The 24,347-nt window shown below is 37.1% G+C and overlaps 1 protein-coding gene across 1 annotated transcript; it reads left to right on the top strand.

Annotated features, from left to right (window-relative positions):
• Positions 1-341: 341 nt before the first annotated feature.
• Positions 342-20,987, top strand: LOC100549208 (limbin-like). The gene is made up of 8 exons (XM_031553191.1): positions 342-417; positions 7,159-7,319; positions 7,843-7,908; positions 11,477-11,663; positions 13,573-13,682; positions 14,802-14,864; positions 18,047-18,181; positions 20,810-20,987. Exons 1-8 carry the CDS (start codon positions 411-413, stop codon positions 20,963-20,965), a joined length of 885 nt encoding a protein of 294 aa, XP_031409051.1. The 5' UTR covers positions 342-410; the 3' UTR covers positions 20,966-20,987.
• Positions 20,988-24,347: the final 3,360 nt, after the last annotated feature.

Here is a 24,347-nt window from a genome sequence, read left to right as displayed (position 1 = left end):
ATGGGATTTGCCTGTGACCTTGGTTCTACATTTGAAAATAGCAAGAATTATTGTTTAAGAACAATACTCATACTTAATATCAAACACTTCTGCTATACTGTTGTGCAGTCTCAGCCTCGTAATACCGAACACAAATAGAACCAGAGTCCCAAGTGTGCATACTCTTATGACAGTGCAGCAGTACTCATACTGCTTGACAAACCAGTGTTGTATCTCTTGTACTAGTTGATTTTGGAAACTCACGGCTTTGTGGAATAGGATTCTAACTGTAAAGCATAAATTCTTGTTAAGAATTTAATTAATATTGTGTGTTTAAGAAAACAATTGTTTTTTATAATTGCTTTTTTCTGTTTTAACTTTAGGTTATTACAGATGATCCGTGGCTTCAAAAAGAGTCAAAATGTCTGGGGATGACAGGTATGTACCTGTTTTCTTTCTTGTCAGCCTGTGGGAATCTCAGCACTCCAAGGAGATGGGTGTGCAATTGTGCAGGGGACTGAAGCTGTGCCCAGTTTTTTACTTGCACTCTAACTTGGGAGAAAGAGAAGAGAGAAGAAATGATGCAGTCTAGTTCTAAAGGTATTCCATCAGAATTTTTACCAGAGGTGCTGGCCCAACATACCAAATCTGAGTGGTTCCCGGAGTACTCTTCTGCCTTACTCCATAATCTCAGTTTGCTGGAGGAGCTTGACCATCTGTACTTGGCTACGGATATGTGCTGTCAGCATCTCTGTCCTGGCATACAGCCCTACAGAGGTAGAAGCACTCATGGTGTCCTATTTCTGTACCTGTCAGTGGGACATCTTCATCCTGGACCATGGGGGAAAGTTCTCTTGGAAGTTAGGCTCCCCAAGCAGTCTATACAGAAAGGAGCCTCTATGAGATGGCGTTATTTCCTACCTTGCCCTGGATCATTTTCAGGAGTCCTCCTCTTTCCCTTTTAGTCATAAGGATGTATAGGAAGCTTGCTCTGATGCCCTGTGTTGCAGAAAACCCATGTTACTTGAATCTGGTCGACAGCTTGTTGCTTTTCAGAAGCTATCATTACCACTCCATGTTTGCTAACACTTCCAGTAGCTACTTCTGAAACTTTGAACTATCTTTATGCTTGAAGGAATCGCTTGCAGCTTAAAGGAGCTGCATCTGAGGATTGCTGCCACAGACACTTTGAGTAGATTTGAACAAATTTTGTTGTTTCTCTGAGTCTCTGGTCTTCATTTTCTTTATCAGAGATGATAAATAACATGCTGCTTCACAGAGGTGTAGTGGAGATAAGTTATGACATCTTCATATACTGCATTATTAAGGACGAGGTAATGTCTGGAACAGACCCCTCCTCCATGGCAGAGGATGCCATTCCCCAAAGGATGATTCCATAATGTGTATTTGCCAAGAAATTACACACATTGAAGCAGTCATCTAGTGAGATGTCTCTAATTTCTTTGCCCTGTGCCATGGCTAATTCAAAAATGAATTTATTAATTTAAATAAGAAAGCAAATAATTCAGATTTTCTCAGGTTTCCTGTTTGTTTTTCCTCCCTGCTGTATTTATATGATATAAGCTTTTCTGCTCACATCTTCCTTTCTTAGGAGTTACAAATTAATAACATATAATCCACTGAGAAGGGAATTGCATGTGGTTTTATAGCTCAGAAGAACCTTCTGGTGCTAGACAAAGTGAAGTAATTGGAGGATTTTAATGATTTTGTGTGTGTGTATTATTTGCTGATTGTCTTCCATTCCACTAGTAGGTAATTACACATGTTAAAGGAAAGGCTGCTACAAGTGCTGGATCATATGCCTGATTTTATGGCTGAGAATTGTCCCATGCTAGTAAGAATACATTTTTAACACATTTGAAGCTAAGTTCTAAAAGGTTTGCTTGATCAAGATGCTGGAATGTTTATTTCTTACTGAAGAAGTTCTCAGTGAAAGTAGTGAGACTGGAACTTCTGCATAAAACATTTGCCACTGAAAATGGCAGCATATTGAATTGAAACTGTGCCAGCACACAGATTTCATAGTTTCTGGTTGAAGTTTTTTTCAAGTTTTTTTCTGAGTAAGACTAGAAAAAGCAGACCCAAAATACCTCTGTGATTGGGGAGCACAATGGATTTGTAGAATTATGTTATAGCCTGGCTTAATTTAGCAAAACAAGCATGAAAATAGATTTGTTTTGTCTGGTTGGTGTCTGTAATTTCTTTGACTTTGTAACAAGGAAAGCTAATGGCAGCATTCAAAACTGCAATACAGTAAATTACTACCTTTGCTTGTTCATTGTTGTGTGTAATTGAAAAGACTTTAAATTGGATCTGGTATCCTGGATGGTTTTCAGGACAAGGAATAATTGAGAACAGCAACAAAAATAATATAGTAAACAGGTATATTTAACTCTTTCCTTTCCCTACTGAAATAAAGCCAACTAATTCAAAGCTTTATTGATAAATTCAGAGGAAAAGCAAATCAGACTGTGATTTGGGACTTGAAATATGCCACCTGTGAGAGCTAAGAATTAGAATGACTGTTTTTAAATAAATTAATTTTTAAAAGTGAGCTTGACATTTCACAAACTTGTCACAGCCTTCACATTCCTACATATATTATCAGTTTAGGATTTGTTGTAAAGGTATGGGAACCTTAAGGACATTCTGAAATCTTTGCTGGAAACCTATTACAAGACTATTTAATTTCACGTCATCCTATTTAATTGCTGTGCCTTTATCTTAACTGCTATCAAGCACATATAAGGCACTGGAGGTTGTAGAAGTTATACCTACCACGGATACTAATCTACAGCCTTGATGTGTTCAGGATGCAGCCTTTTTAGTCGTTTGGCTCAAGCTTATACTTTAGTATTGAAGGTTCCCACTAACGTCTTAGCAAAGGACAATAGGCTGATTGCAAACAGAGGACAATTTCTTTTCTTACATAGCCATTCTTTCATCTCCAGCTCCTGTGAACACAAACCTATCATCATGACAGACTTCATGTGGTAGGGTAGGTGCATTTTGTACCACATTGGGTCCTCTCTGTATTTGGCAGAAAGCAATTGTAATGAGAGGTGATGGTGGGAGACCTCTCCTCTCTGTGTATTGTATGTGGCTTGACTGTGGCTGCTAAAATTCCAAGAGGGTAAGATCACCACCCAAAGCAGTAGTGCACAAAACAAATGAGTTGTCAAATGACTGTTGTAGGGGGAATAGCAAAGGAAATTGAACTTGGTCGCTGTTTGTTCTGGTCTGATTGTGCATTTGAGACTGCTACAATTAGTTGGGCACTTTTCAAATTTTATTATTGAGGCGCTGTGCATATGTGGGACTGAGTGAGTGCTGTAGGAACATGTGTTAAAATAGAATGCCAGTCTTCCAGCTGTTTCAGTTAAATTAATATTTATTTTCATGTTTTCATTTGGCAATTCAGTACAAAGTCAAACTGTCAGCACTAGTAATTAACTAGGAATATGCAATTTTAGGCAGGGTTCTGGTATATCTGTTTGTATATTTGGTTATGTAAGATTAAATAATTGGAAAATATTTAAATAACATGCTGATGAAGTAAGTTCAAATATTTATCGACTTGATGATAGACTGTAAATGTGTGGAATGTTTAACTTACATCATTGAGGAAGAGAAAGAAAATTTCGTCTTGGAGATTATTTTATTCTCTCCCATCTCAGTAGAAAGTGAAACTACTGCCTTACTTTTATGAATGTTTCATTTGGAGTCTTGGGGGATGTTTGCAGCAAAGCCCCAGATGAAGCCTCATGCTCTGTGGTGATGCTCGCTGGGGGATGTTTTGGCCCCAGGCTCGACATGTGGGGAGCTCCTGGCTGGGAGGTGCTCTGGCTGAGCAGCTTGGCAGCGTGTGGCTGGAACTGCTCTTCTGCTAGCAAAGTTTGTGTTTCAAAAAGGACTGACAATAGCTTCTGTTTAGAACCAATGGAAGTGAACACTGTGCAGCTCAAATAATGGCTTTTTTGAAAGCAGCCGGAAAAATGACAAAGATTGGAACTGTAAGAGAGGGGAAGGAATAGAGTACAGAGTTGGTGTAACAATTGAGATGCACGTCTGAAGAGGCGCTGACAATGGTGTGCTCTCATTTTTGATCTGCAGGGTATCAAAAAGAAATCTTGATGCTTGTTAGTGAAAGGCCACAGAAGTCAAGCAACAGTATTTTCTAAACTCAGACAAATCTACTTGTAAAAAAGCAATTTCAGAACAGAAATCTAGGATAGACTTGGAAACTTCAGAGCATCTTATGCCTGTAATATCCTTTCTGAGGTGTTCAGTATTTGGCTTTTCAAACAATGTTCAGCTATCTACAATCCATTTAGGACCTTATCTGAGAAGAAGCAGTATGTGAATTAATAAATACAAATATGTTGTAATGAGGTTAAAGTATTCAGTGAATTCTGTAGAAAAACAGTTGCGTTCTTGCAGGTCAGCTGGACTGAGTGACAGTTAAATATTTGTGGATCAGGCAAAACATATTTTGTTTAACTGACATTTGATACTAGAAAAAGTAATGAGATATAAAAGTGTTGCTTTACTGGCAAGGGAAACAGGTTATTAGCAAACAGCCTGTGCTGTTAAAGTTAAAGGATGAGAAAAAAACGGACATGTATCACACTGATTGTATCTGTTTGAGCAAAGCCTTCCCCTAAGTACTAGGGAGATGCAAGTGAATTTTCAGAAGTGTCCTCGTAATTGTCATCAACATCAAGACTGCTTGATGTAATGTCAAGAAGCTGCCAAATCCCTGGCATTACCAGTGATGGAGAAGCCAAATAATGTGTCTGGATCCTTATGCTGGGAGCTGCCCACGTTGCTGAGGATTGTAAGTGATGACAAAGCACAACTTGAAAGCAGTCATCTGTGTAATTAATAATCCAGAGCTCTGTTCAGAGGCAAAGAAAATGATCCATTAATTAAATTGGGTATTATGGACTTGGTACCATCTAGAGAGAAGTATCAGAGTTCTCTGTCACATGAAAAGAACAGTTGTAGTTGAATATGCTGATGGAGAGCCCTCATGGTATAGGGCACAAGAACAAAAGGTATTTAATGAATCAGTTACTCCTCTTCTTGTCTGACTGCCTTCATCCAAGATGCAGAAGGAAGTGATGTGCTAGAAAAGAAACACTATAGGGGTAATAGTTGCTCAGTCTATACATATTTCCATGTTGACTTCTGACTCTTGTAAAGCTCTAAGAAGAAGCTCCATATCTTCAATTAGGGCTTCTTTTTCTATAAGGGAAAATGCTTCTCCTGTGGTCTGTTAAGAACAAGAAAGTTGGTGCTCACCTCCATAGGTGTGAGGTGGCAATTGCATCAACATCTAAAAGGCACAGCAAGTATGAAAAGAATCCTTTCAGTGTTTCAATATATATATATATAAGAAGAAGCATGATTCTGTTGTCAGAACATAGACTCGGAGCTGTTGTAAGCAGGATATAATATGCTGCTTGATCTTCTGGGGAATGCCATGGCCAGGTGGGACCAGGCTGACAGCCAGCATGTCAGTTCAGCGCTGGCAGCATTCCGGGTGATTTGGGCTGTTGCTTCATCTTGAAACTGAAATGCAGCGTGCATGAATGCCCTGAAAAATAGCAGCCCAAAAAGTTTGCAGGCATTTGGTATTGTAATTAAGTACCACTGTTCTCCTAACCAAGTTTTTCTTATGATTTGTATGGTCCCTAAATTGGTCTGCGTCTGTTGCACTGTGAATAGTTTAAGTATGCAAGTGAAATTTAAGGAAATGAATTAAAACTAGCTGTAAAATCTAAACAAGTAATTTTTCCTGGCCTGTATAAGCACAGTTTTATCCAGTATAAACCACTCTCACAAATAAAAAACATGGTATCTTGCATGTGAAGTTCCCTAAGGTGCAGCTCTCCATCTGGGTTCTGTAAGCAGCAGAAATGAATCTCATTCCTATGTTAACAAAAGCCTTTTCAGTGATCCATTTGCATTCATACACACATAATAGGACCTTCATCTAAACATCGAGTTAGAAATGTGCTGTGGACACCTTTTCTGTTTGCAGCTGACATTATTTCTCTGTATTGGTTTTACAATGCAAAACTGTCTTTTGTAAAACAGGAGGCTTCTTGTATTTCTCGTGAGGTTGTCAGTATGTTCAGCATGTTCAGTATGTTCAGCTTTTTATATTTCATTAACATTTAATAGTTGAAAAAAATGAAAATTTACAGAAAAAGTCATTTGCCAAAAAGCCTTTGCTCTTCAGTGAGAGCTTTTGTTTGCATGCGTATGTATTGCTAACGATTAAAACACAGGGTTTAGAAATAGGTAATAAGTGAAAACTATTATGCAGAGAGTGACAAAATGTATCTTTCAACACAGAAAGGCAACTATCATTTTGAAATTTTCGTTTCCATTTTTTCTCTTCCGCAGCTTTATTTTTTACAGCTGGGAGATCACTGAATTTTAGTATAATCTCCTATTACTATTGTCATATGTGCATTTCTTAGATGAAACTAATTATCATGTATTTTTAAAGCTGTTCTTGTAATTTCATGTAATATCATGGCATAAACTTCACTAAAAATGTGAGAGTTGGTTAATAGGATACCATTTGTATTTGTAGTTACTAAATTGAAATGTTTGATTCAATGGCACTCCAAATCAGCTGAAAAGTAATTGACACCTGCAGTCAACCAAGAAGTATTTTTGTTCTGAATATGTGCTGAAGTTTGTAATGGTTAATTGGCAGACTCTTGCAGAAGCACGGCGCTCTTAATAGTGAGGCCGCTCACACTGTAGAGTGCTTCAATTATTTATGCTTTGCTGAAAAGATTCTTTGTGTTGAAAATATTAATAGTTGATTTATTGCTGAACCTTTTTAACTCATGAATTAGGTGATTTAATGTGGAGTATATATGAACTTCCTTAGTAGGATGCAGTTCTAATTCTTGCTGGCTTTTCTTGGGCAAGTGCCATCTCTGTTTCCTACCTACCCCCTACCCTCTTTTCCTACCTACCCTCCATTGCCTGTTTAGATTTTAAGTGCTTTAGGGTAACATATGTGTGCAGAGCACTGGGAATCGTGATCCCCATTCCAGGCATGATATGCACCAAAGCAACTGCTGCACAAGAGCCGCCTTTAATTCTAATACAGAGTCTTGCCCTGGTTTTCAGCACTGCAGTTGCCTCTGATGGTTCAAGCAAGTGAAGTCCCTGATCTGATCTTGACTTCTGCAGCTTTGGATGATCAGTGGAGCCATTCGATATTTGCTCTGATACCCTCATGGACAAGGAAGATTTTGTTCAGACAAGAATCTTCTGTTAACCACCAGCTGGTCAGTAAAAAGATGGTTTGACGATTCCAGTGTTTATAAGCATCATAGCAATTATATCAAAAGTGGATGTTGATGGGAAATTGCTACTCAATTAGTACATTTCTAATTATGTCTTAGGTGATTGTATTCAGTTTAGACGGCTTCAGCAATACCAAATGGTTGTGAGGCTTCTAAATAATTATTGCAGCAGATACAGCTATGTGATTGCTTTTTGAATTCTGGCACATAGTAATGAATTGCATCAGTATAGATTGCTGAACTTTATAAACAGTATATTATTGTTAGGGAAGTTTGATAGATAATTTGAAAAGATGAGTATGTCAGTTAATACACTGTAGTTAAGAGTGGGAGTCTATACAAATTTGAGCTAACAAAAAGATTTATTGCTGGAATAACAAAGTTCTTAAATTTGAATATGTTTAAAACATATTTTTTTCTAATTTCCTTATTTACGTTATTTAACTTGTGCTGCAGTTTGTGAATTGTTTCTTTTACTATGTAATCTTTTCACCTTTCATCACAGTCTGAAGATGTGTCCAAGTTGTCAGCATCCTCTGGATTTGGAATAACCCTTCAGAAATGTGCTGTGGTAAGGTTTGTTTACATTTATTTTGTTAATTTGATAGAAAATTTGTACTCAAATGTCCTTTAAAAACTGTTGACGGAATTGTATCCATACTGAATGTGGGCACATTTTTATGTTGAGATGATTGTAATGATGAGTAATTTTGCATTGATGATTCATAACTGAATGAAGTCAGTGAAATCTTTTCCCAGACTTCAGAGGATTTTGATTATGTCCATTGTAAAATACCTCTGTGTGAATCTGTGAAAATAGAAATGTGAGAAAGCAAGTGAACAAGACTGAGTAATGACAGAAACTTGTTTAGAGAATGCGATAAGTCTTCTGAGATACATTGGCTTAACTGTGGGTGCCTTACCTGTGTCAAGTATGGACTCCTTTTGAAGCATGGGCAGCTGAGCTCTGTGGTGCCTACTCTGTCCTTGAACATCCTATCACAAAGCTGTGGAAGAGTCCAAGAGTCACAGTCAGCATACTGAATAGAACCTAGCTAAGAGCAGAGATTTTTAATGAAAAAAAAATATCATTTGACTTGCATTAAGTGCTTATGAGGAGCAAAGGCCTCGCTGATTGAAAGAATTTTAAAGTTTTGCATTTTACATTCATTTTACGTTTTCAGCTGGCATAGATTGATAGATCTACTTAGACTGTTATTTCTTCTTTCATTTTTTTTCCTCCTGTTTTTTGTTTTGTTTTGTTTTTTCCCCATATTGGTTGAAACATGTCTGAATTTTTGTCATTGGAGACAGTTCACAGTGCTTGCCCCTTGGAGGAGGAAAGTGTATCCAACTTTAAGGCAAATCTGAATTCAAATATCGACATGCTACGTTTGAGGATAGAGAATTTAGTACCCAGTACAGAAGAGGTGACATTATGAGCTGCACCAGATCATTTGCACAGAAAGAGAATGAATATTCATTGCACTCATGGCACTCATTAGCTATAATGTCATTATTGAAACGGCTGCATGTCATAATTAATGAGGCTGAATAGTGAGCATTTCAGGAGTAAGAAACAGTAACATAGAATATTCTGAATATTTTTGGACTGTGGATTCCCAGTTTTTATATTGGAGCTTTTCAAAATGAGAGTTTGAGATTGTTACATGCAGTTGTTTTCTGCTATTCATAGCACAGCCTCATGCTTACTAATTAAAAGTTGTGAAATCCTGCTGTACAAGATTAAAGTTAGTCTGCTGTAGATGCTAGGATTATCAAAAAATAGTTCTGCAATGCTACCCATTGTAAATTACTGAAAACTGCAATTGCATGTAAATTATCCTCCATCTTCAGACGTATTTTGTGTTTTGTTTTTCTTTACTTACCTTGTCATCTACTTCAATCTTAATTCATTTGAACAGATGCTTTCCTACTAAGAGGCAGACTGGCCATATGGTTGTCTTTAACTGTTTTAAATGGGAAGAAAAAAAAGTGAATCCTGCACATTTCCCAACCGCTAGCCATCACTGACTGCTCAGAGCATGGAGATGGCATACGTTTACTTCTTGAAGACAGTGTTTTCCAACACTTAATCATAGAAATATACTGACTGTAATTAGAATGTTCACATTTCACTTGTGCTTTGAGTGCCCAATTCTTCTTTCTTACCAGAAATGTGCTCCTTTAGGGCCTTTGATGTGCAGTATCACATGAACATTTAGTAGTGCTTCGTAATGACAAAATCTTTAGCAGAGCCAAAATCTTTAAATTTGTCTGTTTGGTTTTTAAAAACTTACCTGTCTCATTTTGGACTCCTAAGCATTCTCGAGTCTCAGATCACCTTTCTTCAAAGTTGGTTTCAAATATCCTTCATTCCTTTCACTTCCATGGCAATTCCTCCTAAAACGTTCTTTCATTTGCTGTGGTTCTTTTCATTCCACTCACCCATGTACTTGGAGTGAGATCTGTCGTAGGGGATGATAACACACTTCAGTGGCAGAGAGAAAATGATATAAGCACTTATCGCCGTCATCAGTGGCTGCCACTGAGTTCTCTTCTGGTTGGCAGCATAATGATGTGCTCCAAAAGTGAGAAAAAATATCTTGAGGCAAATTAGAGTTGCAACTTAAAGGAGATACCAGTGGCCAGTGATCTCAATGGCAGCAACATAGGGAGAACATTCTGTCTGGGAAAGATGAAACTAAACAGTTTCCCCACTTCTTGGTTCTCATCTGCTATTTTATCCACTCATATCAAAAAATCAAAACAAGTTTTCCCCACTGCCACTTAGCTTAAAACTCATTTCTGATCAGAAATAAGCAAAGTAAAACAAGTACTTAAAGTTATTGACAAATGCAGCATGACCTTTTGGCTTCCTGATGAACATTGCAGTAGAAAATAGACAACGGGTTTGTGATCTCTCTGATGGGTTGCTTTGTTTAATCACTGAATTAATAATTTTATTAAATTAAATGAAGAAGAAATGCAATTTTAGTTGGGCAAAGATAATACATACGATATATGTAAGTGTGCATTAAGCCTCTGGAATAGTGGAAGGAAAGGACTAATGCTTCCATTCCCTCACCTACTTATGAATATACACAACCTACTTCTTTTGGCTATTCTGTTGTAGGAATTTGCCTCACTGTCTGGTTAGAAGCATGGGATAAGACCACTGAATCTGAATTTTTGCCTTCATCTCACAGAAGAGCAAGAGAAAGGCATAGGGAAACAAATTGAATGAATGAAAAGACTCAGTTTTTCTATCTTTTCCAGCTCCTTTGTAGTTTTTTTTATGTGTGTAAGTCCATCCACGCTTATAATGGAAGATAAGGTAGTAGGTACAACTTGTGTAACATAGTATTTACAGCCTGCGTGGCTTCAACCTGAATTCTTTCAAGGTTTTTTCTTGATTCGTTGATTGGGTCAAGATTTAATATGGATTTATAAAGGAAAACAATTTGGGATGTGAGAAGTATGCTTGAAGTCATTTCATTTAGTTACATTAACATTTTCATTAGTCAACAAATGCTTAATGGAATAAATAGAAAAAATCACCTATCTGCATTGCTAGAGCTTGCTTATTAATTCATGAACTTTGCCACTGTCTGGAAGCAGAGCTCTGAACCCCAAGTGCACTAGTGGTTCAATCAGCCCTTAAGTCAAAAGAGCAAATAAATGGCAGCTGGCACTCTTGGAAGAGTTACTTGAAAAAAAGAATGGAAATAGAAAAAGAGTGAAGAGAATGAACTATTAATGAGAACAGCTTGCAGAAGAAACATCTTTGTGATACAAAATTAAGAATTTTACAGAATCTGATTTTAAAGTTGCTATATGGTTTTTGCTTATCGAAGGGATATTCAAATTCTGGTTTTCTGTTACTTCTGGCTCACCAGGAGAGCTGGGTTTTTAACTACTGCTTTTCTGTCTCTTTGTCTCTAAGCAACAGCATAACATACCGAAAATTAAAATCTCTTTGAGATTTTGAGATCAAACCAACTATAATGTTGTTTGTAGGTCACTGAGAATGCCTTCAAAAACTGAATTACTTGTATAGTGAACTTTTGCTAGTAATCAAGATGACAAATTTTGCTGCATATACAGCTATTTTGTACTGTTAATATTTCTCTTTTCAGGTGGATGTGGAACATGACCCTCAAACTGCATACATTAGACTTCTGATTAATAACACCAACTCACTGCTCTCAAGAAACATCACTGATCTTGTCCTTCTGGACAATATCACTGGTCTACATGTTCAAAAAGACAGTGGTAATGAGACAAGAGATGGGATGCAAATTTACAGGAAAAGATTCTTGCAAGGTAACAGATTGTGCAAAGATGTAGCCCTGATTAACATGAGGAAGAACATCTGTTCAAATCAGAACATTTATTTATTTTTGATGGTGTAAACTCTCCAATTATCAATTATTAGAGGTGAAATATTCTCTATCAGGTTTTGTGCTGCAGTTTAAAATTCTTTTAACTCACATTTTGACTCCTAACTTTGAACTTCCTCTAATCTCCAAGGCACACAGTGAGCTCTTGAAATCTATAAAAGTCACTGCCATCAAAATGAAACAGAATCTTTCATGATGGTGTTTGTTCATTTTGAATATATGTAAAGGGTGCTACGTAAGCAATTTTAGTCATATCTGACAAATATTTCTTATTTATCCAAAAAATTGGAAAGTGCGCAAACACGTTGCTTTAAAACCATGGCATATTGGCTTGCTTGGATAGATTGTAATTACAAAAGACCATGCAAGTCAGCAAGGTGATTAATCAGAAAGAAGGCAGCTCTGCTCTCCCCAGACTGGAGCAAATTATAAAATTGAAGCCATAGGCCAAAAAGACATTCCAGTCTTGGAGTTAGCACATTCCCTGAGTAGCTGTTGGATCATTGCACATTCGTAAAAACTTGTCCTTCCTTTTCCTAAGCACGTGCAAGAGTTGGAAGATGTGCATAGAAAATTAACTGTTTGCTTTTTAGGATTATGATATTCCTCCTGGAGCTTCAGAAGTCTTGAATAATACCTGTTTCTGGTGGAAGTTTTATCTAGCTTTTTTTGTTGTGTTTTATGAGTGAAAAATTTCGAAAGAGGAGAGGAAAATCAGTAGACCAAGGTTGCTGTCTAATCAAAAGTGGATTGCTAGACTCCATTTCTAAAAAAACAAGTGATTATGGGGCAAAGAGTTGCTGACTGTCATTTTTAAGAACAGGTGATCCTAAAAAAGAATAATTTCTGAGAAAAGAAGAGAAAATGGACTTTCAGAGCTGTTGCAGTAAAACGTGTTACTGCAGTTATTGAAGCTACTGAATCAGGAAATGAATCTGATTTAGAACATAAAGGTTATGCTATATAAGTCCGACATGCTGTATTAGCATGACGTACTGTCATGCTGCATGTTAACTAGAGTGATTTTCTTGTGGTCCAGTGCATCGCGAATAAAAACGAAGCTGAAATCTCAGTCAGACTCTTCTTTTCAATGGGAATAGAACCAACCAGTTAGTGGTTATAGTGCAGAGTATTCATCTGACTTTAAATAAATAAATAAATAAATAAAGTTTAGTTTTAGTTGTCCAAACATGATGCTTTTCAGTAGCTTTAAGCATTATTTAATGCAGTTTCCATATCCGGTGCAAAATTTGCTTGTGTTAGTAGAGGCAGTGTGCAGAAAGGATGTTGCCAGGCCCATGTTTGCCAAGAACTGGCTACTCTGGATGTGGGGGATTTGCTGCATTGGAAAGGAAAAGCTACAGTGCTTTCCAAGGTCTTCCCTGGGGATATTTGAGAAATTTTCCTGAGATAGAGTAAATTTATCCACATTCTTCTTCTGTAGTATGCTGATAGGCTCAGGAGGCATTCCCCTTCTGAGCATGTTGTGAGCTTACTGCAGCTAGTCTCCTAAGTGAGTACCTTTGCTGGCAAGGAAGCACAATCTAAAGGGGAACCTAAACTCCAAAATGTTTTATTCATATTAAACTTGCTTTCCATATTTTGCAAACATCTATAACTGCAGCTGAGCTCAGCAGGGTGCTCAGTTCTTCAGAGAATCATGCCCAGTATTGTGCATAAAGAAGATATGCAACTCTGCTGGGTTATTTTTAAGTCAACATAGCTACTGTTTGAAAATTCAAATGCTATTACATCTAACAGTAAAATACTGGCCTCTCAGTATCTCATGTATTTAATCTACACACACTTTTTTTTCTTCTCTCTTTTAACAGTTGGGGAATATTTTGCAATCAACTATAGTGCACTTCTTGATGCAAAGAAAACATGGAATGGTAGGGTCTTGACACTGCCTGCACAGCTGACTTTCAGGAGTTTGTCACAGGTATTTGCTGTACAATTTTATTTTGCTCTTCTCTGTAAAGAAACACCTACTTGTCTGCATAAGCAGTGAGACCTGTGGTGAAGCCAGTATGTATAGAAATGAGGTTCTGAGGCTCCCTGGTTGTGTACCATACATTTTAAAATACACAAATTATTTGTCATAGCTTGGGAAGTTTTAGGCATCCTTTACATAAAGAATGCTTTTGATGTGTTCTCCTGTAGCATTTCTCACTACTTTTTGTATTTCTTTCCATTTGACCTATGTATCCTGAAAATGTGTTGCACCTCCTTATGAACTTTTTCCTGGCGTCTGTGAGGGATTGAAAGTATTGCCATGTTTTTATCAGAAAATAATTTCTTTTTACCAAAACCACTGTCTGAGTTTGAGATGTTTGAGACCTTTGAAGAGATTTGAGAGGAGCTGGAGATTTTCCAGCCTCGGTGATTTTTGGTGCAACTCAGTTGCACCAGGCTCTGAAACAAGTGACCTAATACAGGAGTTAACCTGACTAGGAAGCAGGACTAATGACACAGGAAGAGTGGTTTCTTCCAAAGTAACCATTTCTCATTCTTAAACATGGCTTGTTTAGTTCCCTGTGGTTTATATAAATGCATGTAGTCAGAACCTCTGGATATATTTTCATTTGCAGCTGCTGTATCACCCATGTTTTAGAGGGAAAAAATGATGGTTGCACATGAGGGTATACTAGAGTGGCGAAGAGTAAGACTCATGAATCTGGGAAGCATAAAAGGACATTTAGCAGAACTGATGGATATTTAGCAGAACTGATATATGTGAGTTGCTAACCTTGATCCACACAATACATATACAGTGGCTTAGAATCCTGTTCTTTGCACTTTCTGTCAATCCTGATTTTATATGTACAGAAAAATGTAATTCTGTGAGCACTGGAGTAAGCCTATGCATGGTTAGAAGGAGAATGAATTGCACAGAGCATTGTTACCATTACACTCTCGTGTCAGATTTATTTCAGCTTTATGCTTAATGAGAAGTATAGCTTTTTTTTCTATGGAAAGGCTTTTGTAGAGACTCTAGACTGTTTGAAAGTGTTATCAATTGGATTCTGCTCATTTTTAATACTAGTAATATTTTTCTCAGAATCAAACAGATCTTGTATCGTTGACCACATTGTTCACAATAACTGAAGAAGAAAAGACTGAGGTAAATGCTATGACTTTACATTACACTGACTCCTCTTCTTAAACTTGAATAATTTAAACTAAATCCGTGGGGGGCTAAGGATATACTTACGTATTTACGTCTCATTAGTCTTAGCAACTGGTTATTAATTATAGACAAGTTCTACCTTCTCTGGTTTTAAGAGGAAGAAAACAGTGAAGCTTTGTTGTCTTAAAGCATCAATATTTAGTATGGAAAATCGACAAAGTTCCTTTATATTCCTAGCCATTTTTTTCATTTGAAGCATTGTCCAGCTACAGAGGACATTGTAGTGAGGAATTTGTTCGCCTGATCTTGGGCATAGCCACCATGAGAAAGCTTTTGCCTTTTCCAAAGCTGTCCTCCACCTGTTGACAAAATGGTTATGTATCGTGGTGAAAAAGGTGAGATGTACTGTAATTTGCCCATAGCTTCAACTGTTTTAAATGCTCCCATGTTCAGATTTCATTTATTTAAAATTATGTGGTGAAATCAATACATGTATGCGACCAAATAAAATATTAAAAGTTGACCTTGGGTCTAGAATAATGAACTACTTGCACAGTCGTGGCAGTGCCATGCTAAGTTAGGCCTGTCAGCTTTCATGTGGTTTAATTACACACTTGTGCTGTTCTTGAAAGCTTTACAAACACTGTGAATTCTTTTTTTTGCATTGGTGAATGGAAGTGCTTGGTTGCCTGTGTAATGTGGTAATGTGGGCTAGGAAAACACATGAGCATTGCTTATCTGTGTGTTCTTGCCAGATGTCTCCACACTGCTTCAGGGGCTGTGAGTACTGTGTGGCTCTGTCCTTAGCTGAGTGCTTTTGGCGCTGAATAGGAAGATGTAGTGAAAAGGGCAAGAACTATTTCTCCTATCTGACTACATTGCATGGAATGTGTGATAGACATTACTTTGACCTGATTTTTGTCAGACTTTTTTCTCTCAAATCAATGGGAGTGTAGAACCTTTTCAAAGAAAATCAGGCCTCTAATGTCTGTTCACTTCACTTAAGAAATTAGCTTTGCATGTGGGTTTGCAAGTCAGCCTTCAGTGCTGACACTGGTCCTCTTCTGTGGCTTATATGGGGTCTCTGGCTTCCCCTGCTGCAGCATCTGCTGCAGTGCTTTTGGCATTATAGTCTGCTATGGCTCTGCCGTAGCCAAAGAAGTAGACTATCCATGTAATACTCCTTTCACTCAAGCGTATATCCAAGAAAATTGACTGTCCATCTAGTACTACTTAAGTGTAAAAGCGCAGGTAATTCTCTATCCAACGACTTTTCCACAAGAGCTTAACCTCTTAACAGAACTGTCTGCCCTGATATAGATTGTCACACTATGGGTCTCAGCTTTTACTTACAAAGCACAGAGTAATTCCTTAGCCAGTATTTTTTCGCTGCCAAATCTTAAACAAGCTTCTTTTCAGCGTCACCAGATTCCTACTTTTTGTAAAAGCCTGGATAGTTATCTAAATTTCAGAGTGCTTGGAAATTAGACAAACACAAGTGGTTTAGGGCAAAGCGATAGTGGTTCCTGAGCAGCATTTTTTTTTTTTTCCTAAGTACTGTATATGGCATCTCTTGTTCCTTGAAAGTAGTGGAACTTCAGGCAGAGCCTTGGTGTTGCGTAGTTTGATAAGAACCATTGTGGGATGTCCTCTTTGGCCATCCAGCACAACTGGAGAAGCTGAGCGACAGTTAAGAACTGTAGTTTTCCCAAGTCACACCCAGATGTTAGTTAGCGACGTTTCAAGAGATACGGGCTAGAGAGGCAAAACCTGTTAAATCTATGGAGGGAATAAACAGCAGCTTAGAGAAGGATTTACAAGTTAAATCTTCCAAGTAAATTTAGAGATGAAGATATTTTGTTGCCAAGTGATTTGGCATGACACTGGCTTTCCTTCTTTAACTTTTTGCTCTTCAAAGTTTTTGTAAAGTTCTAACTGGACTTCTGACAAGGAACTGAGAGGCAGCATGGAGTTAGAGGAGGAGTGAGCTGTTAATAACACTGCTGTGGATATGCTGAATGTCCTTCCTGGTCATCCTTAGTGATACAGGGGTGCTTCAGGGATTCATTATTTTGTATTAAGTTTCATTTTTCAAAATAAATAAAAACAAACCAATGAGTGAGTGCTGAGTGTCTCCAGCATCTTTGGGGAGCTGATCCACACAACGTCTGACATAAGGGAGTTTATTTCATTTATTTTGGTGTTCAAAAAACATGTATCAGAGACAGAATAAGCAGGCAATAAAAGGACAAAATTCTGTTGTTGAAGTGGAATACATTGTTTTTAAACTGCAGACAACATTTGATTGTTGCCTCCTATGCGGAATTCTATTGATTGCATGGAATGCTCTCAGCTTTTTACTTTAAAAGATGACCAAGCACTGCTTGTAAGAGGCATGTTAATTATTTACACTGCCCTCAGCAAAGTGATTATTTTGTGGTGAAATATTATACTAGTAGCTATGCTATTTTTCATCCAAATACCTCAAAGAACTAAACAAACAATGAATTAGCTTTTGCTACATGAAGCATGAAGTAGAACTTAATTTTTAATGTGCTTCCATTTAAAGATTAAATTAAGGCCTGAAGTGGAAGGCCTACAATGATATTAGCTGACTTATAGTTCCAGTGCTTCTGCTATTATTTCTAAGTCTGGTTTATGCAGAAACTGTAAGGATTGCACCCATCAGGTGGTTTTGTCAGTTGTCATTTACTTACTCATTCTGAATTCGTACTAGTGTTTTATCCCTGCATTTTTGTTGAATCAAGAAATTACTGTTATTTTTTCGTAGCTGACATTCGACTGATTTTTCTGAGGCTTTGAGCATCATCAAATGCCACTAATTTCGATGAGACTTGGGAGATTCTGGCAATGCTATCAACCAGGCTTTAGGTACAGTCCACCCAGAAGTCAGAGCACTTATAATTCAATCTGCTACTTGGGATTACAGAGGCATTTGAACTAGTTGGATGTATGTATGGCATGTAGGCTTCAAAATCTATGGAAAGCAGGCACTACTAATATTAAGAAAATTAATATTAATAAAAATTAGTATTTGTAATGTTGAGTAACCCTGATGTTGTATGAAGCCATCTAAAAGTAATTTACTATGTTGCATACAGCTGTAATCTTTGAATATATCTTTGTATATATGTAACATGGTATTTTCATTTCAGGTCTCCTACAGCCATGCCATCCATGCCTCAGGATTCTTCATTGCTTTTTTTGTTTCCCTGGTATTGACATGTGCTGTTTTCTTCGTTCTTTATCGAACCCAATTATTAAGATGGAGTTTCTATAGTAAAAACCAGGTGAGTCATATATTCTTTAACGGTGTCTTATTTAATTTTGTTATTGATCAAATCTTGTGATACAAGGACTACAGATTACCTGAAGAGTTTTTGAAGATAAATAAAAGGGTACCAAGTGCTGGATTGTATTCACAGCTAGTGTAATATCTTCAACTCCTAATCTTTAGCATAGTCAGATTTTGAGGGGATGTAATAATGATCTGATCAGAAGAACTGCTGGCAATACCGGGATGTTAAGCTTCAGAGCGGAGCAGTACTAGCCTTGCATTTGTTTTCATCTTCTTTCTTATTTTCATTATTCCCTTTTCTCCCATAATGAGAGGCAGAAAGTCTCTGGAGTAGACCGTTCACCCTGAATGCAGCAGATTTGAATCCAAATAGTATTTATGATTATCAGGAACAGACAGGGGTTTTAATCTGAATCTCTTAGTTCTTTGGATTTGCATTAGTCTCTTGAGTGGTTGGGTTTGAGGAAAGAGCATTTACAGTATTCTTTATTTAGGCCATGCCAGTTTGTAGAAAGTATTCCAGTACATACTGGGCCAGAGAGAGAAAATGCAGAGTCTGATGAATATTCATCAGATTAGCCCAAGTTTCATTCACTCATTTTATTAATTATTTAAATATTTATGTGACATGATACAACTTCAGTGGGAAGGAGCTAGAGAACTCCGTCACTATTGCAGTGATGAGAGCAGTCCTGTAAGAGAAGGAATGTTTAGAGATTTGAACCCATTCTCTGTTCATTTGGTGGTGGATCTCTTCCTGGGCTACTGGGTCAAGTGGGCAGCATCCCTCTGTCTTTTGCTATTTCAGCTGGGCTTGGTCTAAATATGGTGGGTTAGGATGGGAGTAATGATACAGGTGAGAGAATACCAGTCATTTGAGAATCTCCCTGGGTCTGTTGGGCAGTATAAAGTGTGCTGGCTGGTGCTGTCAAATTCAGATAATAAAGATAGGGAAATTTTAACTGGTAGCTATGTTGTTAACTCTGTGTTTGAATTTCAGTTTGATTTTTTTTTTTTTCTTTAGTAATCTCATTTTTCAAACACTCAGAAAACTTTAATTTGTAATCCATAATGAAAATGTCTGTTTAACGGTTTAAAAAAAAACTCCATGATAAATGTAAAGATTTGGCTGAAGTACAGCTGTGAGCACATTTTTGTGGGCTGTCTGGTGAGCGGTTTCAGATTTTATTTTTCCTATGACAAGTAACTTCAGAAACCCCTTGTATGCATTTTTTGGGATACTGCTGTAGTGTGGTACGTGTGGAGGCAGTCCAGGGAGAGCAGTGGGAAGCACTGCAGTTGAGTATTTTAGAGTGTGCTTCAGAGGCTAGAGTAATCTCACTGGAAATAATTTATTTTGGGACGAAGTGCATGCAGTTTGTTTTATTCAACTGAATCAGATTCAAATAATCATAGAATGGCTTATGTTGGAAGGGACATCAAAGATCATCTAGTTGCAACCTTGTGCTGTGGCCAGAGCTGCCACCTACTAGATCAGGCTGCCCAGAGCCCCATCCAGCCTGGCCTTGAACACCTCCAGGGATGGGCTTCCACAACTTCTCTGGGAAGCCTTTTCCAGCGTCTCACCATCCTTTGAGTAAACAATTTCTTTCTAACATCTAACTGAAATTTCCTCTCTTTTACCTTAAAGCCTTTCTCTTTTGTCATATCACTGTATCAGACCGTGGTAAAAGCTGGTCCCCCTCTTGCTTATAAGCTCCCTTTAAGTACTAGAAGGCCACAGTGAGGTTTCCCCACATGTATTTTCTTCGTAGTTTAAATTCTGTGGACAGTTTACTTTGTCATTATTTTCAGTAAGTGGGAAAATAAGGTGAATTACATTTCTTATAGATTTGCTGTAATAGTTCTGTCTGATCCTGTGCAGAGGGGATCTCTTATCAGGCTGATGGATGAACCAGATGATCTCACAAATCACTTCCAACCTCTCTATGGTTAAAAATTACTGTTAATACATTAATGTTTTTATTTTTTTAGGCCTGAAGAAATAATCCCTTTAAATAAAAAGGTCTTCTTTTGTTTCATTTTTACAGAAAAGCCTCTCATAACATTTTTTATTAAAAAGGGGCAATTTGTTCCTAGCATCAGATACTTGCAGCATTTTGTTGTGTATTATTAGACCTCAGTCTCAAGGTTGTCTCGCTGACCTGTGAACTATCTGACTCACTTCTATCATTCATAGGATTAATGTTTCATTTTGTTCACCTTACAGTAGCGTAATCTTCCCATACCATGGTAGTTTGTTAAAAACTGTTGTAGAAAAGTTTCTAGTAGAAAATAATCTCCTGGAGGGCTCTTGTAAGCGTACTAAAGTCTGCTGTCCTTTTTTGCATTGATTTCTTCATTTGTATTCCTGATCTATAAGTACATATATTTTACATCTGATATATAAAAAGTTCAGCCTGAAACAAAGGTGATATATTTGATCCCAGGTAGGTATTTGAACTACACAACCTTCTTATACCCTTGCTAGCTGTCCAATATGATGATAAGTTGGAGTCTTTCCAGTAATTCAGGGTTACCTGTAATAAGATTAGATCAGACTCTCACTGTAACTTTTTAAATAATCTGAAGCTTACTTTTTTTCTTTCTTCTTTTTTAGGAAATACAACATGAACTCAGTCAAAATCACAAACTGGAGCATTCTCACTTCAATTCAGGTGACCTGTTCAGTGAAGATGTAATTATGAATGACCAAATCATTGATATACTGACCTTTGAAGAATCAGGGAATATGCTTCAGGCTTTAGAAGAGTAAGAATTCCTATTGTTACATCATGTTTATCACATTTATTATAAGCTAATCCTTTGAGCATGATTTGACTATCTGCCTTTTAATTGATTTTGTAACGTCTGTTCACGCATATGACTGTATTATTACAGTCCAAACACCTTAAGTAGCCATCTGTGGAAACTGAAAATTATTTTAATTCACATTGCTTTACTCACAAAGTCATGTCTTTATCTAGACCTTAGGCATGCAAGTTTTCCTATTCAGAATGAACATTTTGTTTTGCTTCCTTGTGGTTCATTATGTGAAGGGTGACTTCTGTGTTCAAGAAGATGTTAAAAGGTACATTCTGCTATTGTTGAATGTAGTGGTGTTTTCATAGCTTTTGTCCCAGCCCACTCCTGGGCGCTAGCATTTCTGTGTAGCAGCATATTTTGGAAACACCTGACTCAGAGTCTTAAGGAGTGATCAGGCTTTTTGGCAGAAGTGTGCAGCTATTAAACAGCATCTCTTTTTCAGCAGAATTGGAAAAGATGTCTGCTGTGAGGACAGAGCAAGTTTTGTTAATTTAATCTCAGGGTTAACTCTAGCAAGTCAGGTTACAGTCAGTATTATGCAACTATAAAGTCTGTAGAAGTTGAAAAGTTAAGAGACTCTGGAAGTAGTTTTCTTTGTTAAAGGATAACTAGCGGCATTATTATTTCCTGCATTTTCTTGATAATTTGGATGCCTAATTTGCTTTTATAACTACATAACTGCAGATTTTGAGAGGACTTAAACTGAAAAGTCATAGGTGAATGTTGAAAGGGTCAAATAATTTTTTAACTCATTTTGCTATTATTTTTTTAATCAAAGATAGTGAATATTTTGCTATTATGAGCCAAAATATTTTTTTATTCACAAGCATATGCTAGTTTGATAATTCACATATTGGTACAGCTATGTGTCATTTTCTCTACGTGGTTTATATATAAACTTGCCAACATAGTTGATATATTCTTTCTGAATTACACTGGGATAGTAAACATGGTTGGAATCATTCTGGTGTTTTGCTCTGTTATCCAGACAGAAATGAGAAAATTACTTAGAAAAGTGTGAGCCACAGAATTTTTTTTTGTCCTCTTTGCAGTATGAAGCTGTATTAATAATTTATGTATTTTACAAAGTAACAGTGCCAAATTGTTTAGCAAATACATTAGGAACATGTGTTCAATATTTATGGACAGGGACCTCTTTGGAGTACAGACAAAACATACTTTCAATATTTCATAAGGAAGATTCTTATTTGTTTTGTGAGTTTAGTCTTAGTAAGTCATTTCCTTGCTGCGCATTATGCAATAAAATAGTTTGGTTTTTATTCTCAGTAGGTTCCTTGCTGTGTATATTTCTTAATATTGACCCACTGGCAATGAATACTAATGAGAGGAAGCTATATGTCTATATATATGATTATATAAGTGCTAGAAAATCATGTTCCAAAATGTCTCCTCTATTGTACCTCTGGAAAAGAGCATAAAAATAGCTGAGCAATTTGGCTTTGTGTCCAACATGATGAAGTCTGACCATGCTTATAATCTCAGCTATTTTAAAGGCAACTTTATTTCTTTAAAATGACTTTCAATTACTGCAGCTTTTCCTTTTCATCTTGATTTCATACTATGCTATGCCTACTAGAGTTTGGCAGCATTCTAGCTGAATATCTAGCTGAACTTGAACCTGACTGTTGATACACAGTGTATACTGCCAATTATTTTGACAGATCACTAAGTAATATGTATGCATTGAAGCTTTTTTTTTTTTTCTGATGATAGAGGGCATTGAGGCCAATGTACTAGAGAACAGGATCAAAATATTTCCAGGGAGTCTTGATAGAAAAGCCAAAAACAATTTTGTATTGTATTAGAAGTTCAGCTTTTCTTTCTAAATGTAATTTCTTTAAAACCTAAACTCAAATAAAAAGTAAGAATCATGTTATCATAGTAGGTAGACTTGAATATCCCTACATAGAAAATTGTGACAAATAATTAGATTGTTAGTACAACAAAATGAAGGAACTAGATCTTTGTACTTCCTAACTTTTAAAATGTGTGATAGAAATTTTAGACTATGTCAGGGGAGATAATAATGCTCTATTTTTGAGCAGTGTGTGTGTGATGCAAGACTAGAACAATAACAATTAAAGTAGCAGTAAGATCATAGAATCATAGAATGGCCTGAGTTGAAAAGGACCTCATAGATCATCTAGTTTCCACCCCCCTGCCGTGGGCAGGTAAAAGATAAAGTACATATAGATGGAAGGAACCCCAAACTTTTTACTTGTAGTTCTGTGTTCTGAATGCTGTTATGAATTTGACAAATGCATAAACTGTACATATTTTTCCCTCAGAGAAACACAGATTCATGATGGGTAATACAAAGTAGCTCATAAGACAGAGGAAGTGAAGAAATAATTGAATTGATGAGTTGAAGAACCTGTACTCTTTATATTGCTATGGCCATTTAAATGTTTGATGATGGAAAGTGGTACCAAATTTAGTGCTTAGACTTTTTTTCTGAAGAATCAGTGATCTCGCTTTATCTTTTTTTCTTTATTTTTATTTTATTTTTTTTTGCCTATGCATCAGGAGAATCCTGTTTTTGTTCTGTCAGCATCTAGGCATTTTCTGGAAATCTAAACTTAATCTGTGATTCATCCATGCAAAAGCATCCGTGATTAATCATTGCATCCATTTCTCAGCAATTTGATTTATTTACAAGGTATCCTGTATTCTCTGTAGGCTTCTATTTCAGCTGTGCTAAGTTCGTGTTTGGTGATGTCACAGGACCAATGAATGACCTCCTTCAGTTCAGGCCAGTACAGCTACTTCTGGCTCAGAGCATCTTCTGATGCATGTGGGGCAGGCAATGCACCCTGCTGCAGCTGAGGAGGGCAGAAGCTTGGGGTGTTCTATAGCTACTGGTGGCCATTCAGGCCTCTTGTCATTGCGTCTACACAGCATTACAGTGCAGCCTGGTTAAATGCCTACCAAATGAAATGCCAATGTTCCAAGTCTTTTATGTAACTCAACACAGCTGGAGAGTGTGAGATGCAGAGGGAGAGGCTGAAGGGAGCAAATAATGTCACCACAAATGGGTCCATTTGGACACAGCAATTACATGTTTACAGAAATGAATAAAATAATAGTGTCAGTAGCTGATCTGTTGTTATGCAATTTCCTGTGCCATTTAAAGTACAAGAGAGTCATTGGGAGATGATTTTTTCTTCTTTTTTCCTTTCTTTCTAGTTCTAAAGCCAGGATTCTAGGAAATACAAGCACTGCTGTGTTTCATAGTCTAACTCTGGGGGATGGAAATCTCCTGTAGTGTCAAGATTTTTTTAATAAAAGCATTCCCCCTGTTTAATTTACAT

The sequence above is a fragment of the Meleagris gallopavo genome, chromosome 4 (genome assembly GCF_000146605.3).
Source record: "Meleagris gallopavo isolate NT-WF06-2002-E0010 breed Aviagen turkey brand Nicholas breeding stock chromosome 4, Turkey_5.1, whole genome shotgun sequence".
NCBI lineage: Eukaryota > Metazoa > Chordata > Aves > Galliformes > Phasianidae > Meleagris > Meleagris gallopavo.
Note: the sequence above shows the minus strand (reverse complement) of the source record. Positions and strands in the feature narration are given on the sequence as shown.

Excerpts from the sequence above, each read along its gene's own strand:
- LOC100549208 (XM_031553191.1), top strand. Across the intron at positions 7,320-7,842 it reads CTTCTGTTAACCACCAGCTG|TCTGAAGATGTGTCCAAGTT; the intron begins GTCAGTAAAAAG and ends CTTTCATCACAG. Across the intron at positions 11,664-13,572 it reads CAGGAAAAGATTCTTGCAAG|TTGGGGAATATTTTGCAATC; the intron begins GTAACAGATTGT and ends CTCTTTTAACAG.